Raw genomic sequence first — 26,184 nt, 5'->3', positions numbered from 1 at the left:
CTGGTGAGCTATGGTATCAACTTGCCATCAACTTGCCATCAAGGTAATTGCTGTTTGCTATGCGAAATATGTCAGCTATGCAGTATCACGAATAGTATCATCAGGCAACTGTATCATGACATCCCTAGGAGATAGGGAGACAAAAGAGGGAGACATAGGGGTTGACATCCGTAACATTTTACACTATTTCAGCTCTCCAAAATCTGACAAATGTAAGAATGACTGCACACTTACAGCCGGTGTCCTTCAGCTGCTGGATGACATTGGACATAATGCGCACACATCCCAGGAAGCCGGCACCCTGCTTCTTGTGTATCTTCTTGTGATTCCACACACTGATTGTGATGGAATCCTTCGGTCCAATGTACCTGCAAAAAACACAGTTCAACTGAGTTCAAGACAAACAAATTAGACAAAGAATACCAACGTTTTGCCATTTCTACCCTCAAGCAGCACCTAGGCTGCCAGAAACAATCCATGATGTTTCCCATTTGTACAAAAAAACCCAGCTCTTTGTGGATATGTTTTTTTAAAGCAAACTGACATTCAGCATGGGCATACAGTAATATTGTTCAGATGGCATTGTTCAACACAACATTAAACTCACCCTGGGACATCCAAAAACCCCTGTATGGATTCAGTTCTGACTGATTTCTTTAAGTATTCCAGCAAGAGATGATAATGTTTTTTGTCTGTCAGTAATAAAGTTCATGTCTGCAAACATAGTGTTCGTGACACATTTGCTGATATTGTAGACTGCTGTGTTTAGATGTGATATACTACTTACATAAGCTTGATCATTAATTCATGTTTTCGTTTCTAATGACAAACTCACAACATAGTAGCAGCATGATGGAATATGAACATTAAATGTAGTTAAACTGCTCTCTCTCATGTCATTTTTACAGTCAAATAGCATCTCTTTGGACTGCATCTCTCTTTCTCTCTCTCTCAAAGACAGAAACTGTAATGTTTGGATTTTTAGATTACACCACTCTTTCAAAAGACATCTGTCATATTATATAAAAGGAGAAATAAAACAATTCAGACTAAATAATTAAGGTATTACTAGTTGCCTCAAGAATTCCTTAACACTGAAAAGATGTCTTAACACCAGAGCATCATATTCTGACTTTGCTGTATTATGTATTAAGACTCTTGTTTTCATGTTTGAGGTCATCTTGTGATACAGATCAAGAGTTCTGGTTATATTTACTCTAAAAATGAAAATATTATGAAGTGTTGCCTTTGTAAGTTAATGTGTCTTAATGACAACTGAGTATTGTAAACAGAGCATATCTTTCAACCTGACCAGTCTATCACCAGAAACTGTGAAAATACCACCAACACTGTCTATAAAACTCAACACATTGAGCTATTCATCTCAACAGACGTCTCTTTCACTATTGAAACCCAGAACACTTGGAATTCAAAGTTTACATTTACATCCGCATATCTTTCAATAACATTTCATCCTGTGACAACCAAGTTCTAGATCTAATATGTTCTTCAAATAGTTTATTGAAGTCAGAGCCAATCTTGAAACACAGCAAGCCCCCATGGTCTGCTAAAGCTGGTTACTCACTGTCCTGACAGATTCTCCACACACTGAACGTTAAGATGAAGATAAAACAGCACCATGTATACAAATGTGATGGTATCTATTATATATACAGACAATATTATATTCCCCAACTATTTGTGGCACCAGGATGGAGATGAAACAGGCTGATCATGTTAGCCCATAAAAGCTAATGCCGTGAGGGGCAAAGACTGCTTCATAGGGACCATATTGACTGTGCTGTGCTGGATTGTGCCAGTGATTGAAGCCATCTCTGGTGTACCCCAGTCCGCAATGTTGTTCCAAGTGGTTGCATGACATTTAGTTGATTCACTCTCATCAGCTCCCATTGAGTATGAAGCCAAAATAACATTCGATTCTTTCATGTCACACTTTTCTATGTAATGTTGGATGGGGCTGCAGACTGTGGCAAGAATGCCACATTTCTGTTTGGAAGACCCTCATCTTTTATCCCCTATCGACATCCACAAGAATGTACTGTGCTCCACTTAGTGCCTGCGCAACTCTCTGTGGTCCCGACCGCCCGACAGGTACAACCTTTGCACTAAAGCTGGGGATGCAGTGGTTTGATCATATTTCCAACAGGTTCCGCAAAGTGCAAACTAAGTGTGGCATTTCAACAAATGTATGCACCCGAAGCTAGTTCTCAAGACCAACAGGATGCAACAGTTTATTAAGTTGAGATTAACTGATATATGCAAAAGTTGGGGCCATGGATTAAGAAATAATAAGTTAGGTACACAAAAAAAATGAAGTCCCCATCTGCAGCAAGCACCAATATATTGTTCTGAGAATACAGAGCCCAGATGAGAAAATACATATTTCCTATTCAGAACAGCTGCCTATTTTTTTTATCATAATTTTGACTAGATGGAGATAATTAATTGTGTATAAACCACAAACTAAGGTGGTTCAGAAATGTTTTCCACAAATTCATGAATCAAATATTAAATGCACAAGTAATCTGGGTTTATAAGCAGTCTAAGGTAAGCATCACAGAAATATCATTTTCTGTCAACTGGGCATAAACTCGAAGTTTATAGATCATGCTATGACATTAACTGTAACAATGATAAAAGTAACACAGTGTTCACGATGGTGTTTCAAAGTAGCAGGACATTGGGTCCTGTAAGTTTCAGATATCTGTCTGACCCACTGAAACTTCACAAGACCCACAGAATAAATTTCAACAAACATTTCAGATTTAACATTTCTCATGATTGGCATTGAAATTATTAACATTACATGATAACAAACATAAGATTTCTAAAAAGCAAACAAGTGTCACATGCCACAGATAACTTTACACAAAGACATTGTGAAATATTAAGTCAGACACTGGGACTGGCGGGTTGGTGATTGCTATCTGACCACTGGTGAATATGCCAGATTTGTCAGAGGGTCAGACGCTATTTGTGAACACTGGTAACATCCTGAACTGAAGAGGACCTTGGTCCTCAGTAAATGCTGAGTGTCTTAGCAGAAAGCATATGAGACTCGAGAGGGAATTTATCTAAACATGCTCAGATGGGGATATCCAACACTGCAATAAATGTATATTTGGATCCCCTAAAACTTCTGCCATTGACCTGTAGAGAAAATTCGTGTCACATAACATAGTTGATGGATGCTGCTCTAATGATTAGTTTACAATACTGTAATTAAAAACATAAAAACACATTAGAATTTATGATAACAAGATTTGCCAAAAATTCTGACTATGAGCAAAATATGTTTTATCCCAAGCAGCCAGCCTATAGGGGGTTATACCGTAGATAAGTTGGCACAAAATTTAAACTGCAGCACCATACTTAGCTTGGGAAGACTAGTACAATTGTTATATTTGTCTTTAGCATGAGTCTAGAAATTAACTTTGAGTTTTACAAACTAAAAGAGAGCCAATATAGATTCTTTGCCCATAATAATAATAAACATGACATACGACAACATAAGTGAAATATGTTGCACAGGAACTCACAGGTCATAATGCTGATTCCACTTTGGATCTAGTGTGTTCCTGCAGGTGTCAGTTGAATGGCACTGGCCTGAGCCATCAACGCTGATCTTGGCGAATGGATCAGGCAATCCTGGAACAAAAAAAACAAACAAAATTATGAAAAACAAAGGCATGCGAGTGAGTGAGTGAGTGAGTTTAGTTTTACACCTCACTCAGCAATATCTCAGGTATATGGTGGAGGTCTGTAAATAATCAAGTCTGGACCAAACAATCCAGTGATCAATAGCATGAGCATCGATCTGCGAAATAGGGAACCGATGACACGTGTCAATCAAGTCAACGAGCCTGACCACCAGATCCCATTAGTCGCCTCTTATGACCAGCATAGTCGCCTTTTATGGCAAGCATAGGTTGCTGAAGGCCTTTTCTACCTCGGGACCTTCACAGGTTCAAAGGCATGTAAGTTACCATTATATCAAAGGGGACCAAAAAAAATCAGTTGTAAATCCCCAGATCAAAAGGTTGAGCTTATTGGGTAAGTTGTATTCAATACAGCTAGAAAATACACCAGGACAAGTATGTACCTGTTTCATAATCCAGCCAATGGGGTTAAACTTTAATGTCAACACAAATGAAGTCAGCAAATATGTTAAAACATACACTAATGATTTATCAACATCTTGCTGGCAGTTTACAAATATTGCTCTGTAAAGATATATCCTAGCCTAAAACCTTTGGAAGAATTAATTCACTTCAGGCATTTGCAGCTGAATGTGAACCTGAAAGAAGTGACCGAGAGGACTGGAAGAGTTAACTCCCTTTGCCTACTGCCATCCACTAACACTTCACTCACTACTGTTTTTCAAGCTTATCAAAAGTCAGCAAAGTGAGCAAGTTTAGTTTTATGCTGCACTCAGTAATATTCCAGCAATATGGCAGTGGTCTGTAAATAATTAATTAAAACCAGTCATCAAGAGCATTGATCTGTGCGATTGGGAACTGATAACAAATGCCATAACATGTCAAATGTACTTACTGAAAAAGTCCTTCTTGCCCAAGTTTTTGGCACACAATACTGAAATGAGAAAAAAAGACCTAGGATTAGCATTCCACATATTATGTGACACTGTACAGATGTGTAACCATTCATTGGACTGGACATTGTGTAGGCATGATTACAAACATGTACATACACTGTGATACCTAACCAATGTTTTAACTCTCAATAGTAACAACAAATGAAACAATTACACAAATATGTTGAGAGCCAATGTCCGTTGCTCAAAGATAGGGCTGTTTACTGATGAAAAGACTGACAGTGGTCTGTATAGGAATAGATACTGCCATATATTTTGTATATATTCTAAGCTGGTGTGTTAGACAGTGACTGACACTAACCACAAAGACTTGGTCCTTTTTTTCACAATTCATAGTACCAAAAAGACAAAAACGATCTCTCTTGTCTATGCTCTATCTATCATTCCATGAAAAGGATCTATTTTTTAAAAAAATTACATCTTTTTACATGATACACTTATTTCCTGCAATTTGATTTCTAAATTTAGATTTAATCATTTGTATAACAGAAATTTCCAAACTCATTTATTTCATTTGTATTTGATTTTACAAATACAAAATTGCAACATTTGTACCTAACCACTACCAACTACCAAAATTTGCTGATAGTGCAAATACAAATACATTTGATACTAGATACTACTTGGAATCCCAGTATACCGTTTCAAATGGCACTTGGTACAATGTGTGAGGCCCACTTCTGGTGCCACCCACTGTGATATTGCTGAATTATTGCTAAAACTCAAATGATACAAAGTGCAATATTTTTTCTGAAAACCTGTATATGGTATAACTGTGAGACCTAGTTTTGTAACTGCTGTTATCAAAACCATAACATGCATTTACATAGCCTTAGTATGTAGAAAACGGCATTTGCATGTACAATCAGTGTCACAGTCAGTGCTATAGCTCCTAATATTATGCAATAGGATTAATACATGTACCAGACTTGTGGTATCTTGCAATGCAATTTATTTGCCAAGTGAACACAGTCTTAACACTAAGCCAACTCTGACTACATCTACTATCATCACAATGACGGACAATAAAAAAACAAAACATTTGTCAATGCAATCATCACAATGATAAACAATAAAAAAACGATGACATCTTTCAACGCTATGTCTGTATGAAGCCAATCAGAAGACCTCTGAGTACAAGTAGGTGTGGCCTACATGTTTAGGTTTTAGAGCAATTTATGCAGTCATAGCTAGACAAACCAGTAATGTGATCAATGATCCATGCTATAGAGTATGGCGATGTTTAACAAGCCAGATACTGTAATGTAACCAACAGATCTCAATTCACGAAAGTTCTAAGTTCTAACAACATGAGAAGTTTGCAAGACTCATTTTACAGAGTGTCATTTACACACTGCTGTACCTAAATGAGCCCATGAGACGCATCAATATTTGTAATCACTGAAACATCTGAGGGATGCAGTAGAGTACACAAACTGAGTACATGGTGTAACAGGGAAGGGAACGCACCGTCTACTATCTCCACAACAGTCACATGACATAGTAACACACACCAACAATAAGAGTCTCCAGCCTGGCATGCTTAAAAGGACATTATCTTTTCCTAACATTTTGAAAAATCAATTGATTATTCATACTTTCAAACCACTCTAATTTCCTCAAGGAACAAACTAGCGTCATATGGACACTTAACAAGCTGAAGTAAATCATATTCCATACGTTTGACAGAAGTTAAACAGAACAAATTGTCTAACAATTAAAAAGCATGAGACACTGTCTTCTCAATTTCTAAAATCACAACATTCCACACAGGTATAAAAAGCCAAGATGAACATGTTCAAGGAAGTACCTAAGAGCTGAGTAAATATCCCCTGCAGGCCTGCGCAAATGAAGAACGTACCCTTCAATATAATGCAAGTGAGAACTTATGGAATTCAAGTAGGCGTGATCACACTGGAGCCCTGGAGAAGACAGCCATCTCATGTCATAGAGCCTTTACAACTCACTTAGACATGTAGCGTGATGCAGTCATTAATGCTTCATGTATAGGCTACACAAACGACTTATTAATCACATTCTGTAGTTACAGTAGACATGCATTCCTATCTAGGGATTATTGCTGTCAAACAGATTAACAAGACCATAAAGTATACGTGAGTTGGGTCAACGTGACATTTGATACAAAGGTGGTAAAAGATTCCCACTACCCAGTTCTGTTAAATGGGATGAACACAGCGACTTCAGGATATGCATGTAAGCACATGATGTTGATGCAAACAGAATGCTTTCATCTGCAACAGATGGTTCAAATTTAACGGAAATGCGAGCGACATGATGTTCTGAGCGCATGTAATAATGTATATTTTCACAGATGATATAGTCTTCATCAGCACCTGAGCATAAATCCATACAGTGCACAAATGGTTTGTTCGCATTTCACAGGTCATTCACATGTTCTCATTTCATCCATTAGTACAGAATCCAGGAAGAATCTTATTTAGTGCAGGTTATTCAAGTCTACAAGTTAATGTCACACCAATCCTATGCAAAATGCTGGCAGTATAAAACAATCTGGACTAGACAATCAAGTGATTAACGTTGAATACATCTATCCACACAATAGGGGTACTTTGACACGTAATCCACGAGTCACCGAGTCCTCATACTCAATCCTTTCAGTTGCCCTGTATTGTGAGCATAGGTTACTAAGAACCAGTTTTATTGCTCAGTGTTCACATGTATTTTATTACCTCAATCTGAAGAACCCTCAATCTGAAGAACTCCCATAACATTTCATGAATAAGAAAGACCCAATAGTTTGTTATTTGTAACATTTAACGAAAACTGTCATGTAACTTGTACTTTGAACAGTCCATAATGCAAATGGTGACTTTTGTGCTATTTAGGTGTATTTGAGTTTGCATTTATACATGTGCTTCCCCTTGAGTCACATGGTACAGACTTCTGCGTTTGTAACCGCTGAGTTTAGTGTTCATGTAGATGTGATGAATTCAAGCAGTAAGAAAAGCTCTGCAAAGACAGTCATGTAACAAAGCTGAAAATGCTGCATTGAGTCGTGCAGTGTTATTATACTTACTATTGGTATATCAAGTTTCGGCCTGTGTAGTTGTACACTGACAAGTAATGCAAAACTGATTTGCTTATGGTGATTTTGTTTGCATCTTTTCAGCAAATATACAGCTTGTCTGGAGCTCTGTCAATGAAACACACCACATATCATAATACTTGATATCAATGCATCTGATACACTGTACCACTACCAGGAAGTGTAATTTTGTTTTGGTACGTTACAGACTGTTTTAATACAAGAGATCTGTAAAATGGTGTCATGCGCTTCCTCTAAACAAAATAAAGATATGAAACATCACTGTCCAATGTTTGTCAAAGGAATGTCAGATCAATTTCTTTTCTTTAAATGCCTTTGTTTCAAAAATAGATTCATGAAAAATAACAGATCCCTTTAGATTTTTACCAAGTTTAACCAAAGTCTAATTCTATTTCAGTCCGTCTATCTCTCTTGAGTTGACTGCAAGATAAGATAATAATTTACACAATGGTGACAAATATCACTTCATATGAATAAAGTGGGTTTAGCATGTCCATGGCATATAAATAGTCAGCTTCTAGTTGGAAGAAAGTCCCTGCTGATGCAAGTCTAAGATGCTTACTGCTTTGGTGAGTGAGTGAGTGAGTGAGTTTAGTTTTACGCCTCACTCAGCAATATCTCAGGTATATGGCGGAGGTCTGTAAATAATCAAGTCTAGACCAGACAATCCAGTGACCAACAACATGAGCATCGATCTGTGCAATTGGGAACCGATGACATGTGTCAACAAAGTCAGTGAGCCTGATCCCCCGATCCTGTTAGCCGCCTCTTACAACAAGCACAGACGCCTTTTATGGAAAGCATGGGTTGCTGAAGGCCTATTCTACCACGGATCTTACAAGTATATAGCATATGCTCTGTATGAAAATTCATAATGTCCAATGGCAAATTATGGAAACTGTAAAATACACTGAAAACAAATTCAATCAGCCAAAACTTGCTGATACAACACTGGTGCTACAAGATCTAACCTCCAGTGCTGAACAATACTGAGATGAATACAACCTAGATGGTTAGATTACCCATGTCTTGCAAATCGTGACCTTACTTTTTTAAGTGGAGACAAATAAACTGGTTTTAGTCAGGGCACTCCAGTACATTTCAACCTCATCAAGTATACAGAACCAACACCACAGCCAATTATGAATAGGTGACTCAGTTTATGATGAGATGAGATCGAGTAGATTCAATCTTGAAATCAAACAATGATGATTCTCTTCTTCCAGTATACCACTTCAAAATGAGCAGAATACTGACGATAAATAATCATGGCCAAGACTATAAATCATGCTGTCCAAAAATCATAATGCTGCCACAGTGTATTGACCATGTTGGCTAGACCTGTCTGGCCAGCTAATCAGTAACAGTACAGAACAGCCAGGCCTGGTCCCAGACACAGCCAAGAGGCAGGGGTATTGTACTTGTTAATTCTCCTGATGTTTGAACAGTCTGTCAAGATCTCAGTCTGTCCAGTTGGGCCTGATTATCAGAGGCCAGCCAGTCTGTCCCTGCTCGCATACCATAAATCATTTCAACACCATTAGCCTCCTTCGACCTGGTCAGCAACACCTTATCTGGGCTACCCAGTGCAAACAGTGGTACTTATGTAATATAGTCACCTTGTCTGTCAAGGGCCTGTATTGGGGGCTAGGCTTGGTCTACATGCATTCTTGTGATATGCTTACTCTGCGGCCTGGCTGACTGCTGAAGGTTATAACCATCAAATGTTAGCTGGGGAAACACATTAATGGCTTTATCAAATGGTAGAAGAGCCATTCAACAGGAAACAGCTGTACTTGGATGCTAATCAGAGCGTAACCTGCAATCACAAGCTATGAATTGTGACCTGGACTTCCACCAGAATTTGTTCAATACAGGCTTCAGCATACCAAGTGCACTGTTAAGAAGCTGTTTAAATCTTGTCAATTTATTATGTGTTGTACAATAACAGTATTCAATGTAATTCTGAGGTAATTCATTGTTACTGATAGATAGAGCAAGCCTGCTCTCTATCCAGACACCATAATCCACAGATATTAATATCCTTTGTTTGAAAACAAACAAGTCCCATATTCGTGTTGTCATGCAGAAATAGAGTTTATTGATTGATATGAATTTCCAGCTATGATGTTAATCAAATAGTTCGAGTTGAGTTCAGTGTAAACCCATTCCTAAACCACTCGAGCATAAATTGAGAAATCCTTGGTTTCAAGCGCAGAAACTTCAAACGACAAATGATCACCAGGATCATTAAATCTGTACATGTGCTGAGAAGCAATAACAACCTGTAATGAACTGAACAAGAGTGACAAAACACTGGTTGATGACTCAGACTCATCATTGAATCACAAAAGAACATTAAACTTCAAATAAAAACTCCTCAAATTTCATTTTTTTTTCATAAACAGAAAATTTAAAAAAAGAGAAAGGGTTCCAAAATCCCATCACCCGACACCCGGAACAAGTCAGTTTTCATTTTGGGCAATGGAATAATTGTATTTTACTTGTCCTTGGTCTACTACATAATTTCCACTTACAGTTTCAAGCTGCAAATAAACTTCGTGTTTCCTCAAAATGTAGCAATTAAATTTCTCAGTGATAATAAAGTAAGGTTACCTTTCTTGGCTATTTGTAACATTTTCGATAAATAGTCCAATAAACATTAACATCAAATACCATGTTGATTTATTCTTTCATACTGTCATCATCATGATGATGTCATAAAAATCATGGCAAGAGGAAATTGGTCAGGACAAGTTACTTTCTTAATGTTAATGAAACTAATTATTCACAGCCAATGACTAACTGCATCTGCTGTAGTAGACATCTACTGTCCCTCCTTTGCCAATCTGCAAGTGTGTGAGTGAGTTTAGTTTTATAACACACTAAGCAATATTCCAGATATATGGCAGTGGTCTGTAAACAATCAAGTCTGGACCAGACAATCCAGTGATCAATACCATGAGCATCAATCTGTACAATTGGAGACTGGTGACATATGTCAACCAACTCAGCAAGCCTGACCACCAGATCCCATCAGTCACCCCTTACGACAAGCATAGTCGCCTTTTATGGCAAGCATGGTGTTGCTGAAGGCCTATTCTACCCTAGACCTTCACAGGTCCCAGTCTGTAAGTCATCTTAATATGTTCCCTCTACTAAGATCTACTAAGAATAAGATGTAGGTGCCAGTCCACAATTTTTGCACCCACAATCCACTCTTTTGTCTAATTCCTATTGTGCTATTTTTCTATTCATAAATTGTTATAGCAAGTAAGGAATACTGTTATGTTTATTTTCCTGATATTCCTCACAAGTACTACAAAGTGTATCATAAATGGATGGCATTAAATGTTATTTAATGGTTGTTTAGATGTTATCCACGTCAAGAGCCTTTGGTCAATCCTTGACAGACTGTACTGACCTTTGGCACTGCCTTGGGCAATACTGCCTGCAATATAATGACCTTCCAATTATTTTTTCTAGTCTTCGATGTCCCCCCACATGTCCTTGTACATTTTGTAACAATCCTTCCCAAATGTGTGCATTATTCTTATGACCCTCCCCAACAGACAGTAATATTTTCTTGATGGGTGAACCATATTCCTTAAAAGTCCTATCCACCATCTCCCAATAATAAAATGACCAGTCCTTTGATCTACTTCAGCAGAGGGAATGTGTACCATGTTTGGTGATTACAGTAGGAAGGCTGTCAGTGTTGAACTAGCACTGCCTACTTAAACAGAGAACATCATGTCTGTGTACTCAATCAATTGTGTCCATGACCAACTTATTTATAGTTACTACGAAACTCAACAAAGTTTGAAATTTTGGAGAAAAGGTAGATGAAAACCCAACTTACAAAATGAGATTTACATAGTTCATATAACACAGACCAGTGTGAAATGACAAGAGAAATGTAGATACCAAGATATGCACTGTCAGCATAGGAATAACAGACAAGGAAACTCAAGAGTGTATCTTCTTTCATGCATTGGGAGAAAAACTGCCTCTCCCTTTCTCATCATTTAGCCATGAAAAGAGAAAGCCAGTCAAACATAATGTCCTATGAAATGTGAGGCCACATAATTCAAAAACAAATGAACAGAAGAAAGCATGATTTAAGTAAAATGAGTATTTCACTGTATCACATGATAAAGTTAATTGGAAACCAAACGTCACTGTGTTCTGTAATCTGATTGGTTGAAAAACATGATCAAATGGTATTAGATTCCCGGAAACTGCAAGACTATTCACTGCGAATTTACACGTAAACAATTGTTTTGTTGTGTCATCAACAGTGGTGACGTCATTCAAATCATATTGTGACGTAAAGTTAGAATGACGTCACAAATGAGCAACTCCAGATGCTACCATGGGAACCAGCTGAAACGGCCAGCTGATGACACTGTACTGCTGTACTCATACTCGATGTAAATGAGTGCAGACAGTAAAGCCCCTTTGGTTTACTTTTTTGTTTACAATGTCGATAAACATCATGTGTTGGCCAATTTCCGGGTGTTATTGAGTATTTGAAGCACGGGAATATTTCATCTGAAACCTCCGGCTGACGTCGTCTGTTCCAAATGCATTCCAAATGCATTCCTGTGCTTCAAATACTCAATAACACCCGGAAATTGGCCAACACATGATGTTTATCTCCTAAGTATCACCTAATTCTTTAGTTGGCAGATGAAACATCAAAGATTTGGGTGATCGTAACCTTTATGAGAAAGCAAGATTTGATAAAGTAAAATATCAGCCAGGCTGCCATCAAGACTCAACAACTCAAGTGCCTGACCAACCTCTTCAAATGTTTCTGAACATTTTTACACAATACATAATAATAGTTTTGAGTGTGAAATAATTTGGACAACCAACTATAAAAAGTCGCTTTGAATAGACCTGAAGCACTCTTGACCATGCCACACAGGTGCAAACTGACAGGGCATAGGTTACATGAAACCGGGCTACACAAATTATTTTGTATCAACAGGAAGCAATTGTGACACCTTTGGACACTTATGTGTAAGCTGCAAAACATCTTGATGACGAAAACTAACAAAAAGAGAATGCAAAATAAAGACCAGTCTATGGGACAAGTAAACTGCCACTTACTAATTAGTAAATTATATTTGATATGAACTTGAATAAAGAAGTTCTCCTAAGTATTTTTCACAATTCATAACTGTCACCCACTTAGATGTGCACTGCTCACAAATCGTTGCCAGTCTCATATACAAGAAAGTGTTTTCAACTTTCACTGGCATTCAACAGTTTTTCCAGAACATCACGTGGTATATTAGTGACAGATCTTTCTTGTAGTGTTTGTATATTTTGGTTGTAGTTTTGTTGTCCATCTCTTTGTAACATACAAATTATCATGAAATATCAAAGTATATGTTCAGCACTATGTTAGTTCTGCAAACAATTCCGCAAAAGTGACCAGATACAAGCTTGGTTTATTCCAATAAAACACATGCTGTACAATGGTAGCCATGTCCCCCTGGGCAACCAGATATACCACACAACATATGGACAAAGCACACTTTGTTAGATATACTATGAAGAAAACATAATATATATACCTCCGTACTAAGATTGTGATCAGGTATTTATCTACGCCTGCTCAGACTGATATAAGGCCCCGAATCTGCATTAGGTATTCCAAAATTGTAATTAATGTGAATCAATTATTAACATTTCGACCATGATCAGTATTCTTCTAGTGTTTCAATGAAGACATCTTATGTCAAAATAAAAACAGGTAAGGGTCAAAGTCGTTTTGTCAATCCTTTTAGATTACTGCTTTGAATACGCAATGCTAGAATAACAGTCTATTAACAACCCCATAACAAGCTCAGGAAGTTAAATTGTATCAAAATGCATTAAGATCTGTTCACACTGTACAGAGATAAGGCTAGGGAAAGGTGAAGTAACAGCAGTCTAATGGTCAGAAAACACAAAATTTTATAAAATCTTGTCAATGACTGGACCCATTAAAAAACAAGACAAAATTGTATCTACGGACATGGATACCCCAGCTGCTGTAGGAAGCATTACCCACATTAGTTAGACTAGTCTCTGAAATGAACATATTTTGCTAAAAAAAGTTCACAGTACAAAAATAATATAATGGAGCCCTGAGACTTTCTTCAGTTTCAGAAACTAAGGAAATCTAGACTTGCCACACTTTCTAGACCTGTGTGGGCTTCTTGGATATATTTGCTCCAGTGTGCTCTGGTGATTACTTTCTACTTAACAAGTTCAATACGTGTCTATGCAACTATGAGAATGAGATGCACACCTCTCAAGTCCCAATGAAATGCATGAATAAGCTTAATCAATTCTTTTGAGCAGTTTTTGTGGAGAAGTGGAAAGACTCAATCCCCTATTTCACTATCATCAGAGGGAAATTCCATAAAATTTATCAAAGTTTAAATGTGTCTAAACATATAAAAAATATAAAATACAAAAAGAAAATATGAAGATGCACACCTTCAGAGTCTCTATGTAAAACATATATAAGCTAAGTGAGTTTTGTGCAGTGGTTTTTGAGGAGAAGTGGATAAAGTACACCCCACTGAGGATGAATAGAACCAAATTCAACTAAGTTCAAACATCTGTAGAGGTGACAAAATTAAGAAACTGTATGAACAGGGTATGAGAGAGACGAACACCTTTAGAGTCTCAATGAAACACATGCAGAAGCTCAATCAATTCTGTTGAGCTGCTTTGGTGGAGAAGTGGATAGACTTCATCCCCTAAGACACAATATTCAGAAAGAAATTCAACAAAATTTTTAAAATACAAACTCAAAATATGAGATGCACCTGTTTAGAATCCTAATAATGCACATGTGTAATCTAAATGAATTCCATAAAGGAGTTTTTGAGAAGTGGATAACGTACACCTATAAATCCAAAATCAATAGTCCATATAAGGCACACACATAATCTAAACCTTAAACAAATTCCATAAGGTAGTTTTTGAGAAGAAGTGGATAACGTACACCCCTTATTCATCCCCTATTAGGCTACTGCGCTATCATCATGGAGAAATTTTGCAAAATGTACATCTGCCCTATAACAACAGTGAGAGAAATTCAACAAAATTCACGCAAGTTCAAATGGCAATTTAAATTGAAAAAATAAAAACAATATGAGATGCACACCTTTAGAGTCCCTATAAAGCACACATGTAATCTGAACGAATAAAAATAATGGCATCCCAATTTCAAATACGGTGGTGACCAAAACATATTGACCTTGACACTAGACCAAGGAACCTGGTCTCCTCATAAATTCCAGTGTGACAATTAGGTTCAGGGGGGGGTGGGGGGTGACAGTAGGAAAGCCACAATATCACAGCCATATCATAGCAACCTGCACACTAGTGATTCAGGGTCAGCAGAGGGACACTACAAGAGGCCAAAACAAAATCTATTGCTACTAAATTGTCCATTCACTAAACACGTGAGAAGGTTCTGATGACTATGAACCATTGTGTCTCTTCATCACCTGAAGCATCAGTCATCAAGCATGTCAGAGGAAAGTATTTTTCCAAACCACAAACAGTTCAGACCTACCATTATGACTGCAATTTAAGCTGTAAAATGTTGATTGATTGACATGCCACTTAACAAACATGACAGAGGGGGTCAGACACAGTAACAATGTAATTTTGAATTATGTAGACCATAATATCCATGGTAAGAGACAGGCCCTATTCAGACCTGCATGTTTTACTCATAATGAGAGGATTTCCTCTTTACAAAATGACATGCTGATGACTAAACCACAGTGTTGCATGAATGCATAGTTCAGCTAGTGATCAGATGAATATCTTTGAAAAGATGACATGCAGAATTAAGGCAGTGTTTAACAACACACCCATAGCCATTATAACTAATAAGGATAAAATATCATTGGTCAAATCTGGTGGTTTAGGAAATGAAACAGTGTTGTCCTGTTGTTTTGCTGATCCCTCTATCATGTGTTATTCATTCTTAAACAGACAACTGAACATGTTGTACATACACGATGGCTTGACAGGTCACATTAAAGTAGTCCATGGTGGTTTCAGAGAAGCGGTTATGTAAAATAGGTGCAGGTAGACATGGGCAATATTAAATTGCCTATCCAGATGACTTCCTAATAGAGAATCAACTTGCTATTACACATGTCTGAGCAGGTCGGACCTCATGATAGGAAATTAAAACTGATCAAATCCAAACAGTGAGGAGTTTGGGGTAATGGTGATCCAATCGAACAGGCCCATAGGTAATTTCAGGTTGGAGGCTGATATAACATAGCTAGATTGTGGGCATCAACTCAATCCTACACTATACTCACCAAAAAAATGAAACTTTCAGATCTCTATTTTTGATGACAAGGAATGACTCCTGCAAGAGAGTAAGATAGGCCCCATGTCCTAACAACAGATATCTTTGCATTCTACTTCCTAAGTGACAACCAAATATTTTTAGGAGATATTGCTTTTTGTTATCACTATGTTTGGGTAATTTAGTGCACTGCTTAAAAGCTGTGTGTGAATTATTCATCCCAGACACTGAAGCCGATGTGAGCGACCCCACCAATACAGACTTAAAACAGCAATTCATGTAATTACTGATGTTATGAAGATGTTACCCAGTAACATTCTTCTCAATGATAATGGGACAAATTATGCAGAATAAGATGAAGTGCCAAACTGTACATGAATGCCTTATAATGTAAGATTCTGACTCACTCACTCACCCAATGAAAATGTAACCTTTTCAAAACAATCCAAGGCAGCATTGTTACCATAAAGGAAGTGTGGTTCTTACATATTCAAAGTATGATATGCCATGTTGATGGCAGTTTCAAGCAAATCAAAAAAATGTACAGTCAACATATCTATATTCACTATATTATGTAGGATCCTTGAACTCAATGTTAACAAACAGTACGTTACCATGGTCACTGAATGATGTGGATGTTTCCAAGGGATTGCATGCACACATTGGTAACACATACCCTGGACTACACAACTTGTAATGTACTTATAGTCCTTAAATATAACTGATGTATATTTAGCTCAAAGGAAAACATTAAATGTGGCAGTCTCTACACCTACACACTGCTCCAACTAACTAATGACCATGTGACTTTTTATCAGTGAAAACAAAGGGATGTTTCAGATTAATAGCCAGATCACCCCTTACTGGTCTAGGATGGAAAGACATAGACCTTTCCATGGATCAGTGCCCAAGGCCCTCTAGCGACCAGAAGTTCAACCCAAATGTCCACTGCCTTATAAATTGCCTCAGGATACAAGGGTATACGCTGTATTTGGTGTAAACAGAAAATGCAGTAAAATGTCAAGCATTGTATTTCTCAGTAAAAAAGCAAAAGTCCCCTGTATACATAATAAAGAATTCTACATAACCGAATTCATGTCATACTGCCATAGTAATAATACTATTATCAGAATGTCATAATATTCATTGCTATCTGAAATAATCAGTCTGCACTTAAGAAATATTTCCATGTCTTCCTACCACATGTACCTAATTCTAAGATTCTTGTATGCAAATGACTTCATATCTTCTAAGACATTCACCTTTGTGTACTGTTGACTGACATAACTAGGGTTCCACTGACAGTTAATCCATGACACATACAACGGCTATGATTACACACAGTAAATAAGAGGTTATCAGAATGGCATGTCATGGTTTGATAGCACTTGACAGCTTCAGTGTTCATACAAAATATGTTCAACATGTTGAACATAATCTCTTTACTACAAGTACAGGTGAATTGTGCATCTATCAATTTTGATTCATAAAAGGTAAAAAACATGTTGTTAAGTTCATATTTGAATAGGAAATTATTTGTGGGTGATGTAAAGTAACACGACGGAGTGCCTCAGCGTCAACCCTGGTATTGACACAAACCAAGGATATACGATGATCAGTATGCAAATATTTCAGCAATATCACTGCTGCAACACCAGAAATGGGCTTCATACATTGTGCCCACATGAGGAACTGAACCTGGGTCTAGGATGTGACAAGCAAACACATTAACAACTTGGCTACCTCAACTCCCCATGTTAGATGAACCAATGTCAGAGTGTGACAAATGTGTGATGAATGGTTGAAGACAGTGGCATATAGAACAGGTAATGGAAAAGTGAAAATGGACTGGATTTGAGAGTGGGGTTATTTGAAAGCCTATAGGTTCATTCCAATAACACTTCATCAAACACTATAAGGACCATTTGACTTTTCTGATAAATATGCAAAACACTGGCTCATCAAGGAAACAACTGAAGCATACAATATATATGTGACAGGTTTTGTTCTTTCCACATGTTTAAAGTTATCATTCATTTAATTGTCTGACAACTAGTTTCAGAGCTATGCCAATGGAATACACACTATATGGTCACCAGCATGGCGACCAACAAAGTCAGACATGGGTAAACAACACATAGACATGAACTCAGTAGAGGAGAAAACATTTTGTGCACCCTAAAATCCAAAGTGCCAGAATTGACAAAACTTTGTTGTCTATGAAACTTAGAGATACAGGCCCCCCTAAGTTATTGAAGGAATTACAGCAAATTTGAAGGAATTGCATCTCAAATGTAAACAAATGCAGCCCACTCGCGAAACAATTGCAGCGATATCGGTAGTTTAGCGGTAATAACAGAAACACATCGGCCCTATCGGAAGCAATGTCGGTAATACTGGAAACACGCTCTGCCATCTTCGGCGATTTTTCGGTCGCGAACGGAAACTCACGCAGCAAAACATGGCGTCGTTGGAAGAAACACCCGTCTCGGTGAGTTGTGTTTTTAGTTCCTATTATTACATTTTTATACTTATCCATCTTTGACCACCCGTGTTGAATGCGTTTAGGTATGAGGTGTTGTCGGGGCAATAGCTTATGCTTTTAGGAAAAGATAGTCACTCTAGAAGAGTGTCACAAGTCATGCCCCTGGAGGTTGTTTACATCTGAACATCGAAGTCGTGTCGATGATTACGAACGTGCGCTAGATATAACATCATTTTTTTGTAAAATGTGTTTAAATTTGTCAATTGCACTTCATAGAAAGAAAAATTAAGGCTGATCAACTTCTTCATGGCGCACGTTCATGATGTTCGTAATCATCGGCACGACTTCGATGTTCAGATGTAAACAATCTCCAGGGGCATGACTTGTGACACTCTTCTAGAGTGACTATCTTTTCCTAAAAGCATAAGCTATTGCCCCGACAACACCTCATACCTAAACGCATTCAACGCGGGTGGTCAAAGATGGATAAGTATAAAAATGTAATAATAGGAACTAAAAACACAACTCACCGAGACGGGTGTTTCTTCCAACGACGCCATGTTTTGCTGCGTGAGTTTCCGTTCGCGACCGAAAAATCTCCGAAGATGGCCGAGCGTGTTTCCAGTATTACCGACATTGCTTCCGATAGGGCCGATGTGTTTCTGTTATTACCGCTAAACTACCGATATCGCTGCAATTGTTTCGCGAGTGGGCTGCGTTTGTTTACATTTGAGATGCAATTCCTTCAAATTTGCTGTAATTCCTTCAATTACTTAGGGGGGCCTGAGATAGGTAATTATCAAATGAAAATTTAGCACGTACATGTCTGTTTGAGATCAACAATAAGTAACTGACAAAAGAAAAACAAAATTCTTGTGTTGTGTATCTCTAGTTAAGTGTGTTTCAGAAGACCATCCTACATCCACCTCCATTGTCTGTCATGAGGAATAATAAGTTCCAATGACATGCTGTCTTTCATACCTTTCCAAACACTGCTATGATTCAACAAACTAATGACTTTCTGCTGACAGATTAATTCATTCCTAATTGCCACATCCTCACAAGGAAAGAAATCACTTTTCCAGGTGAGCTGAAGCGGACACAATATTGTTTGTAATCACAGGCAAATTACTAAATTTCAAGAATTTACAGTACACAAACACAAATTCCTACGACGGAGCTCTTGGTCAAGCATAAGTCATTTTATACCTGATAACAAAGTGGACGAATTTCCACTGGGTGACAGATAACTAGAATCCTTGTCGCTCAATAAAACATAACTTAAATATTCAACAACTGGCTAAAGTTCTAACACGGAAAAATCTTCACTAAAGTTGTATGTTTCATAATTTGCCCGTCTAACACAAGTAAATTCTTCACTTCATATCTTTCAATCGTTCAATAAGCCCATAGCTGACTGCTTGCGGAAGTTGGGTTGTCGTGATTATTGCTTACTGAAAGATGGAACTATGACAGTGTTGACATTTTACTTCTGCTGGTAGAAATATAACAACGTACTTTTGTGTCCTTGTACCATGCTCGGCAGTGGGCAAAAGTAGTATCAGTATGTGAAAGTTAGGACTATATCTCGAACAACCAGTCGAGAATGGCAGCCATGTTTCATTGGACTGACTCAAATGTGTTGCTTTTCGGTCTGCCCACGGAGAGGGCAATATAACATATAATGCTTGTTAGATTTTACCTGTAAGACGTAATTTCATGGGTCCATTCCTCCTTGGCCCTTCACTAGCCATCATTCAAACGAAATTTGTATTTGAACATCCTCTTTGTGTAGTAGACATAAGCCAACTTACTCCAGTGTTGACTTCATGTGCACCAAGCTGTTCACATGCAAATGAGCAGTGAGTCGGCTCGTCACTTCCGGTGAGTATCAGAGGGTTCTTGTGACGTCACGGTAGTTCATGAATAAGGTATTTATACCACACAGAGAGTATATATATATACATACGAACTGAGTACAACTTTGGGAAATCTTATCACCCTTTCAAAATGCTCCTCCCATAGACCTTATGTCATTATATAGACACTTTATTTCAAAACGCGACAGGTTTAATCAAGCCACTGTGACGTCATCTGCTTTTGTCACTGTCATCCGAGTGGGGTAAGAAAGGGTGGCATTTAGTAAACAGGGCATGACAAGTGAACATTGTTTTGAGATTATTACTTGCCTTAGTTGTTTGTTTTCGTAAAAAAATATTTTTATACATAAATACACTATATATATCATGCACTCTTATACCGATACTTTCACAAATCAATATCCACACTAATGAAGTGTTACCCGGATTAATTGCATCTTCACGCAGACACACCTAAGTTTCTGACGACAAAAGTGTTTTGACGACAAAAGTAATTATCCTACACCTTGACTGGCACTTCCCACGCACTGAGAAATTCACGAGTGTCCTATACTGGGCCAAAGGATGATTCACGGTCGCCTACATAACGAATAAAAGACATGTCGCTTTCTGAAGATGTTATCTCCATCGAACTATGCAGGATTGAGTCACTTCAGGCCAGCTTTACTCTGCGGAGTCACTGGTGCTCGGGAGGCCCAGTTGAACAACACACATTTAGCCACAATGAAGCGGATTTCCTTTCAACATTTGTTTTCTTTTGATACTGAAACTAAATATTTGTGGACAAAAGGTATTTTCCTGGCATGTTTTGTGGATTGAATATACTTTTACTGGAACACCCGACGGCATCAGGTACACTGTGGGCTACTAGCTATATACATGTACCATAGTTGTTGTGATTTGAGATTTTCTATACTATGTGATACATTGTGTGCATGTGATATTAATGAATTACTAATTATCCCACTGAACATGGATTATAGCGTATATTATGTACTTACCATAAAATACATATATTCTATCATTCCTTTTTAAATCTTTTGCGATCACGGAGTTTACAGACTACATATGCCATGTTCATTAACAGTATTACACGTACCAATACTGCTGTACTTCGACAAATATCAGAATGCTGACGCTGTGCGTTGTTCTAAGGATATGATGATTTAATTAGCCCACGTACATAAACTGTCTTGCATCACAGCATTGGCATTGCCTAATTGTCCGTGTATTGTTACAGTAGGGTGTACACCACCCAACCATACATCTCTTTGTCGGCAAGATCAAAGCCACAACGAGATACCTTATCAACACGATGCACCTGTGCGGACTAGGACTGCAAAGAGTCTTTATACAATAATGTATATACGCGTGTGTTTGTTTGCATTACTTGATGGAGATATTAGTGTTACATGAGTTAGAGACAGAGTTGCAGTGTGGCATAGAGTTGGAGTCGGAAATCTAAAGAAAGAAATCTTTAGTGGGGAACTCGGCTGAAAAACTTCGTTAATTACTTTATGGTTGTTATATGTGACTTCATAAACTGATTTACTCCACGAGCTGTATATTCTGGCGGGGGTATTGTGTATGTTTTATTTCTGTAATTGTCTACTGTTTTCATCCATGAACTATTTGTAACAAACAACACAACAGATACGTGCAGATCCTCTTTCGAAAACATTATGGTAACAGTGTATTTTGTTGTCCTGTCATAACAAAGTAAATGAGAAAATAAACACCAGTCATGTTGACGGTTATATTCGGCAACATAAACAAGTATACAGTAGCACTACACAGCTGTCTTTGTTTTGCTTGGGTTATAGCAAGTCCTTATTAAACATTGTGTAAAGCTTAAAATATGTAATTTCAGAATAATTATTGTGTAAACGCGTTGCCGTTTTATCTAATTAAGGTGCTGCTTCTAACATCTCCAGTTAGGTCCGCTGAGCAAAACTCGAAATCGCTCTGTTCATGGTTTATCAGAATCGCTGAGGTTTCACACCACACCACACCACTCAAATAGGTCTATTTTCACTGGAAAGATCACGTGCTTTTTGTCACACAGCAAAATCCGACGCGACACAACGTCATTCCCATGTCACGCCACGCCTAAGCAGCAAATGTGTTTTGGGATTGTTTTTTTATTTATTAAATGCCACTAGATTTGAAACTGCAAACGCCCAGACATCTAAACGACGTGTCTCTTCTAATGTCACAATATCTTGTATCCGACAATGCTTTGTCTTCAGAGTACCAACTGCAATGCGTTTGTTTGAAAATAATAAATTTCACCAGACTGATTACCAAGCTGTACGTCGCAAGTATCTAATGGCCGATGACGGATGAACCTAAGAGAATGAGAGGACTGTACTTTTTCTAGTTGAATCTTACAGCTGCATATTCATAATAAATGTACCTAATTTCATATCTAATTGTCACTGATTATACGCTGCTAGTCGCTGCTAGTCGTTATCCCACGGTCTATTATATCCTCCATAAAGCGCAACAGAATCCTTGGCGACAGCGTCCATCTACAACATTTCCTCATTTGGCGGCCGTTCATGGCCCCCGATCAATGATGACTCAGATCGTTTCAGCGCCAGTTTCAATTGTTTCTGTCCTCGCGCTTCGTTTTGTTATTCTCACTGTATCAGTTTACAGTTTCATTAAAACTTTTCGTACACTGACTGTGAGAGGCGACTAACGGGATCTTGCTTGCCACATGTCATCGTGTACCGATTGCTTATGATAGGTGCTCTTATGTCAACCCCCGGATTTCTTATCCAGACGCGAAAGTTTACAGACTGCTGTCATACAGTCGGAAGCATACTTTGCGCGATGTATATAACATACAAACACGCTGGCGCAGTCTGTTTAGGACACCCAGGTCTTGGTCATATACTTGATCGGATCGACCGAACGCAACAATTGACTCGCTTTTCAATTCGGGCAAAACAGATCACTTTCATCAATATCCTTATTTGTTCATGGGTCTGATTCTTAGGCAAATGGTATTGTGGGTATTGATAATAACGGTTTCACTTATACCAGGCGTTTGTAGAAATTACCATGAGATCAATAACAACACGACCGTTTTAAGAGCTTCATCAGGACTGTGACTGGACGTATCGGTGCAATTCAGTAATACTCTATGGGAATATGGCACGTCTAGACTGTCTATGAGACATGCCATTTAGCACTAATTGATACTGTATCACCGCATCAGTCAACCGTGGGCATTTGTAAGTTCTTTATGGTTCATTGTGTTACAAATAGAAGCATATACGGAGGAGCTGGATTGCACAAAATAGCGCCATGTCCTTCAATGAATGAATATGGTTTTAACCCGCCTTTAAGCAATACCCATACAACATCATGACAGAGGACCCATGATGGCAGGCGAACCAGAGGATTCGACGAACAAACAACGTATCCACTAAGCTAGCCCACAGCCCTTTCACGCCATTTACCTAAATAATGCCCGTCGAATGATAGTATTTAATTTATTGACATGTCATTTATACAGTCAAATAGCATGTTTCAAATAGCATCTCTTTGGATTGCAAGTTGTGAAAAATATGGTCCTGGGCGGTCGCCTGCGGTCGCTTGTCACGCCGATTACCCGGGTTCGATTCCCATAAGGGTACAACTTCTGACGGACGCAATGCATAACCACCGAAGCATGCTAAAACATATTACACTGATTAAAGCACATGCTTCGAACACTATAGCTGTTCACACGTGGCATCATGTTCCTGACAAGACATACTCCTCGTGGGGCTGTTATGCGGAAGTTGGTTCTACTTGACGAATCTTTTTCTTGTGAGCTCCGTGCCATGACACACCGTGTACAGTATTAATACAGCACAAAGAAACGAGTAGTTACATCGACCAATAGCATGGACCGATGCTCATGATTTCAGTCACTGGATTGTCTGGCCCAGACACCATTATTTGCAGACCGCCGTCATATTGCTGGACAGTGAGCCGCACATACGTCACTAAAACGAATGTGTACTTCAGTCTCATTGTCAGTAAAATCATATATATGTTCTCGTAAGCGAGAAATAGCGAGATCATGTGTTATGTGTATCCTTTTCATATTCTGTTCTCGACAAATAATCTGCAACTGTTGAAGTCAGGTTTTAAAGACATACAGCAATTCTTCCTGCTTCCAACCATTTCTAGTCCATCAGTTGACCTGTACATGATAACTCTCCAAGCCTCCTGAAGATCCGGGATAGAATAGGCCTTCAGCAACTCACGCTTTCCACAACAGGTGACTTTGCTTGTCGCAAGAAGCGACGAACGAGATCGGGTCTTCAGGATCGCTGACTTGGTTCACGCATGTCATCGGTTCCCATTTGCGCAGGACGATGCCTATGTTGTTGATCATTGGATTGTCTGGTCAGGACTCGATTATTTACAAACCGTCACCATATAGCTGAAATACTGCTGAGTGCGGTGTAAAACCAAACTCACTTACTCACTCACTTGATGGGTATTCAAGAATGGAAAAGGTATAAAATTTCATTCTACGTTTAGCACCACTTTGAACGTTATTCCATTTAAAACACTTCATTCTAGCTTCGTGCAATTTCAGTATCACTGCCTTTTGAATTTTGATGACAGAAGGACATTGCCAGTTCTGTCTGAACCACGCCGCCGGGGAGCTGCATGTATGAACACCAAGTACTCGAGTCACAGAAACATGATCAAATTGCCCCTTAATATATACACACCGTGAACCAACAGTCAAACAAAGTAATATCGATTTTGTGATTAGCTCCACGATTTGGGACACGTTTGCGTTTCATTACTGGATGCCATTAATAGAGTTTCCCAGCCCCCATGTGCTCTTCAGCCTGTCTGTCTGGCCCTAAAGCTCTGTTAGTCATGCATGTTTCAAGTCCGCACCCCGGGGAGACGTTGCCCATACCCCGCGTGTGGCGTTCGCTGTTAGCAGGGCGACTGGGACAATACCCGGAATTGAGAGCTAAATTATAACCCAGGGACGGCAATCTGTCTAATTATGTCAACTGACAAAGGATCTGTGTGTATGGGCCAGAAAAAGCTGTACGCACGTTCATCTTTGTGTTGGAGTCTTGAAAGGGATTGTTTAGTAAGATTAATAATGGAGAGATCAAAGGGTTTCATGGTATACCGTTGTGATAAACTGACAAACAGCGGTCTCGTATTGATTTGAACGTTGGTCTTGGGAATGTTAAGTTGGTGTGTCTCTTAAAATGTTACCAGTGAATTCGTTCATCGGGAACTAGACTAACACTTACCCTCTGAATATATATGTATTAAATATCAATTTTTAAATTGACAAGGAGCTCCAGTGAAGATGGGAAGTTCAGACTCAAGCTGAGGACATTTAGAATGCTTCGTTGACGGTTCTAGGCTAGGAAGTCGGAAAAATAGTGTGGTTCGTTCACTGTGAAACGGATCAACTGACATCCTCTGTATCACTAGGGTGTACGTTCCGACATGTACAGTGGAGATTCATCGGTGCGTGTGCCCTGGAGATATCGAGGATGATCAGCTGAGGACGCAGATACATGTATATGGCTGGACTGTAATTGTCCCCCGACAGGGACCATGAGCTGAAAAATGAGTTCGATAAATGGTGCGTAGATAAATTAATGGAAACGAAAAGGACGACTTGCTGAAAGAACAATCGATAATTTAAATGAATGAATAAAATATATTGCACATGTTGCCCGGATACCTTTCTTCAATGACGCA

General features: G+C 38.5%; 1 protein-coding gene across 1 annotated transcript in view; it reads right to left on the bottom strand.

Moving 5' to 3' along the window:
- The window catches only part of LOC137283633 (E3 ubiquitin-protein ligase SMURF2-like), a 61,513-nt gene extending 41,096 nt beyond the window's left edge, over positions 1-20,417 (bottom strand). The window contains exons 1-4 of the mRNA XM_067815228.1: positions 20,256-20,417; positions 4,576-4,614; positions 3,561-3,669; positions 235-368 (exon numbers count right to left, since the gene is read on the bottom strand). Of these exons, the coding sequence (XP_067671329.1) occupies positions 235-368; positions 3,561-3,669; positions 4,576-4,614; positions 20,256-20,310 (337 nt within the window). The 5' untranslated portion in view covers positions 20,311-20,417. The remainder of the gene's footprint in view (positions 1-234; positions 369-3,560; positions 3,670-4,575; positions 4,615-20,255) is intronic.
- Positions 20,418-26,184: the final 5,767 nt, after the last annotated feature.

This window comes from Haliotis asinina, chromosome 5 (assembly GCF_037392515.1).
Source record: "Haliotis asinina isolate JCU_RB_2024 chromosome 5, JCU_Hal_asi_v2, whole genome shotgun sequence".
NCBI classification, from domain to species: domain Eukaryota; kingdom Metazoa; phylum Mollusca; class Gastropoda; order Lepetellida; family Haliotidae; genus Haliotis; species Haliotis asinina.
This window is presented reverse-complemented; position numbering and strand designations above follow the sequence as displayed.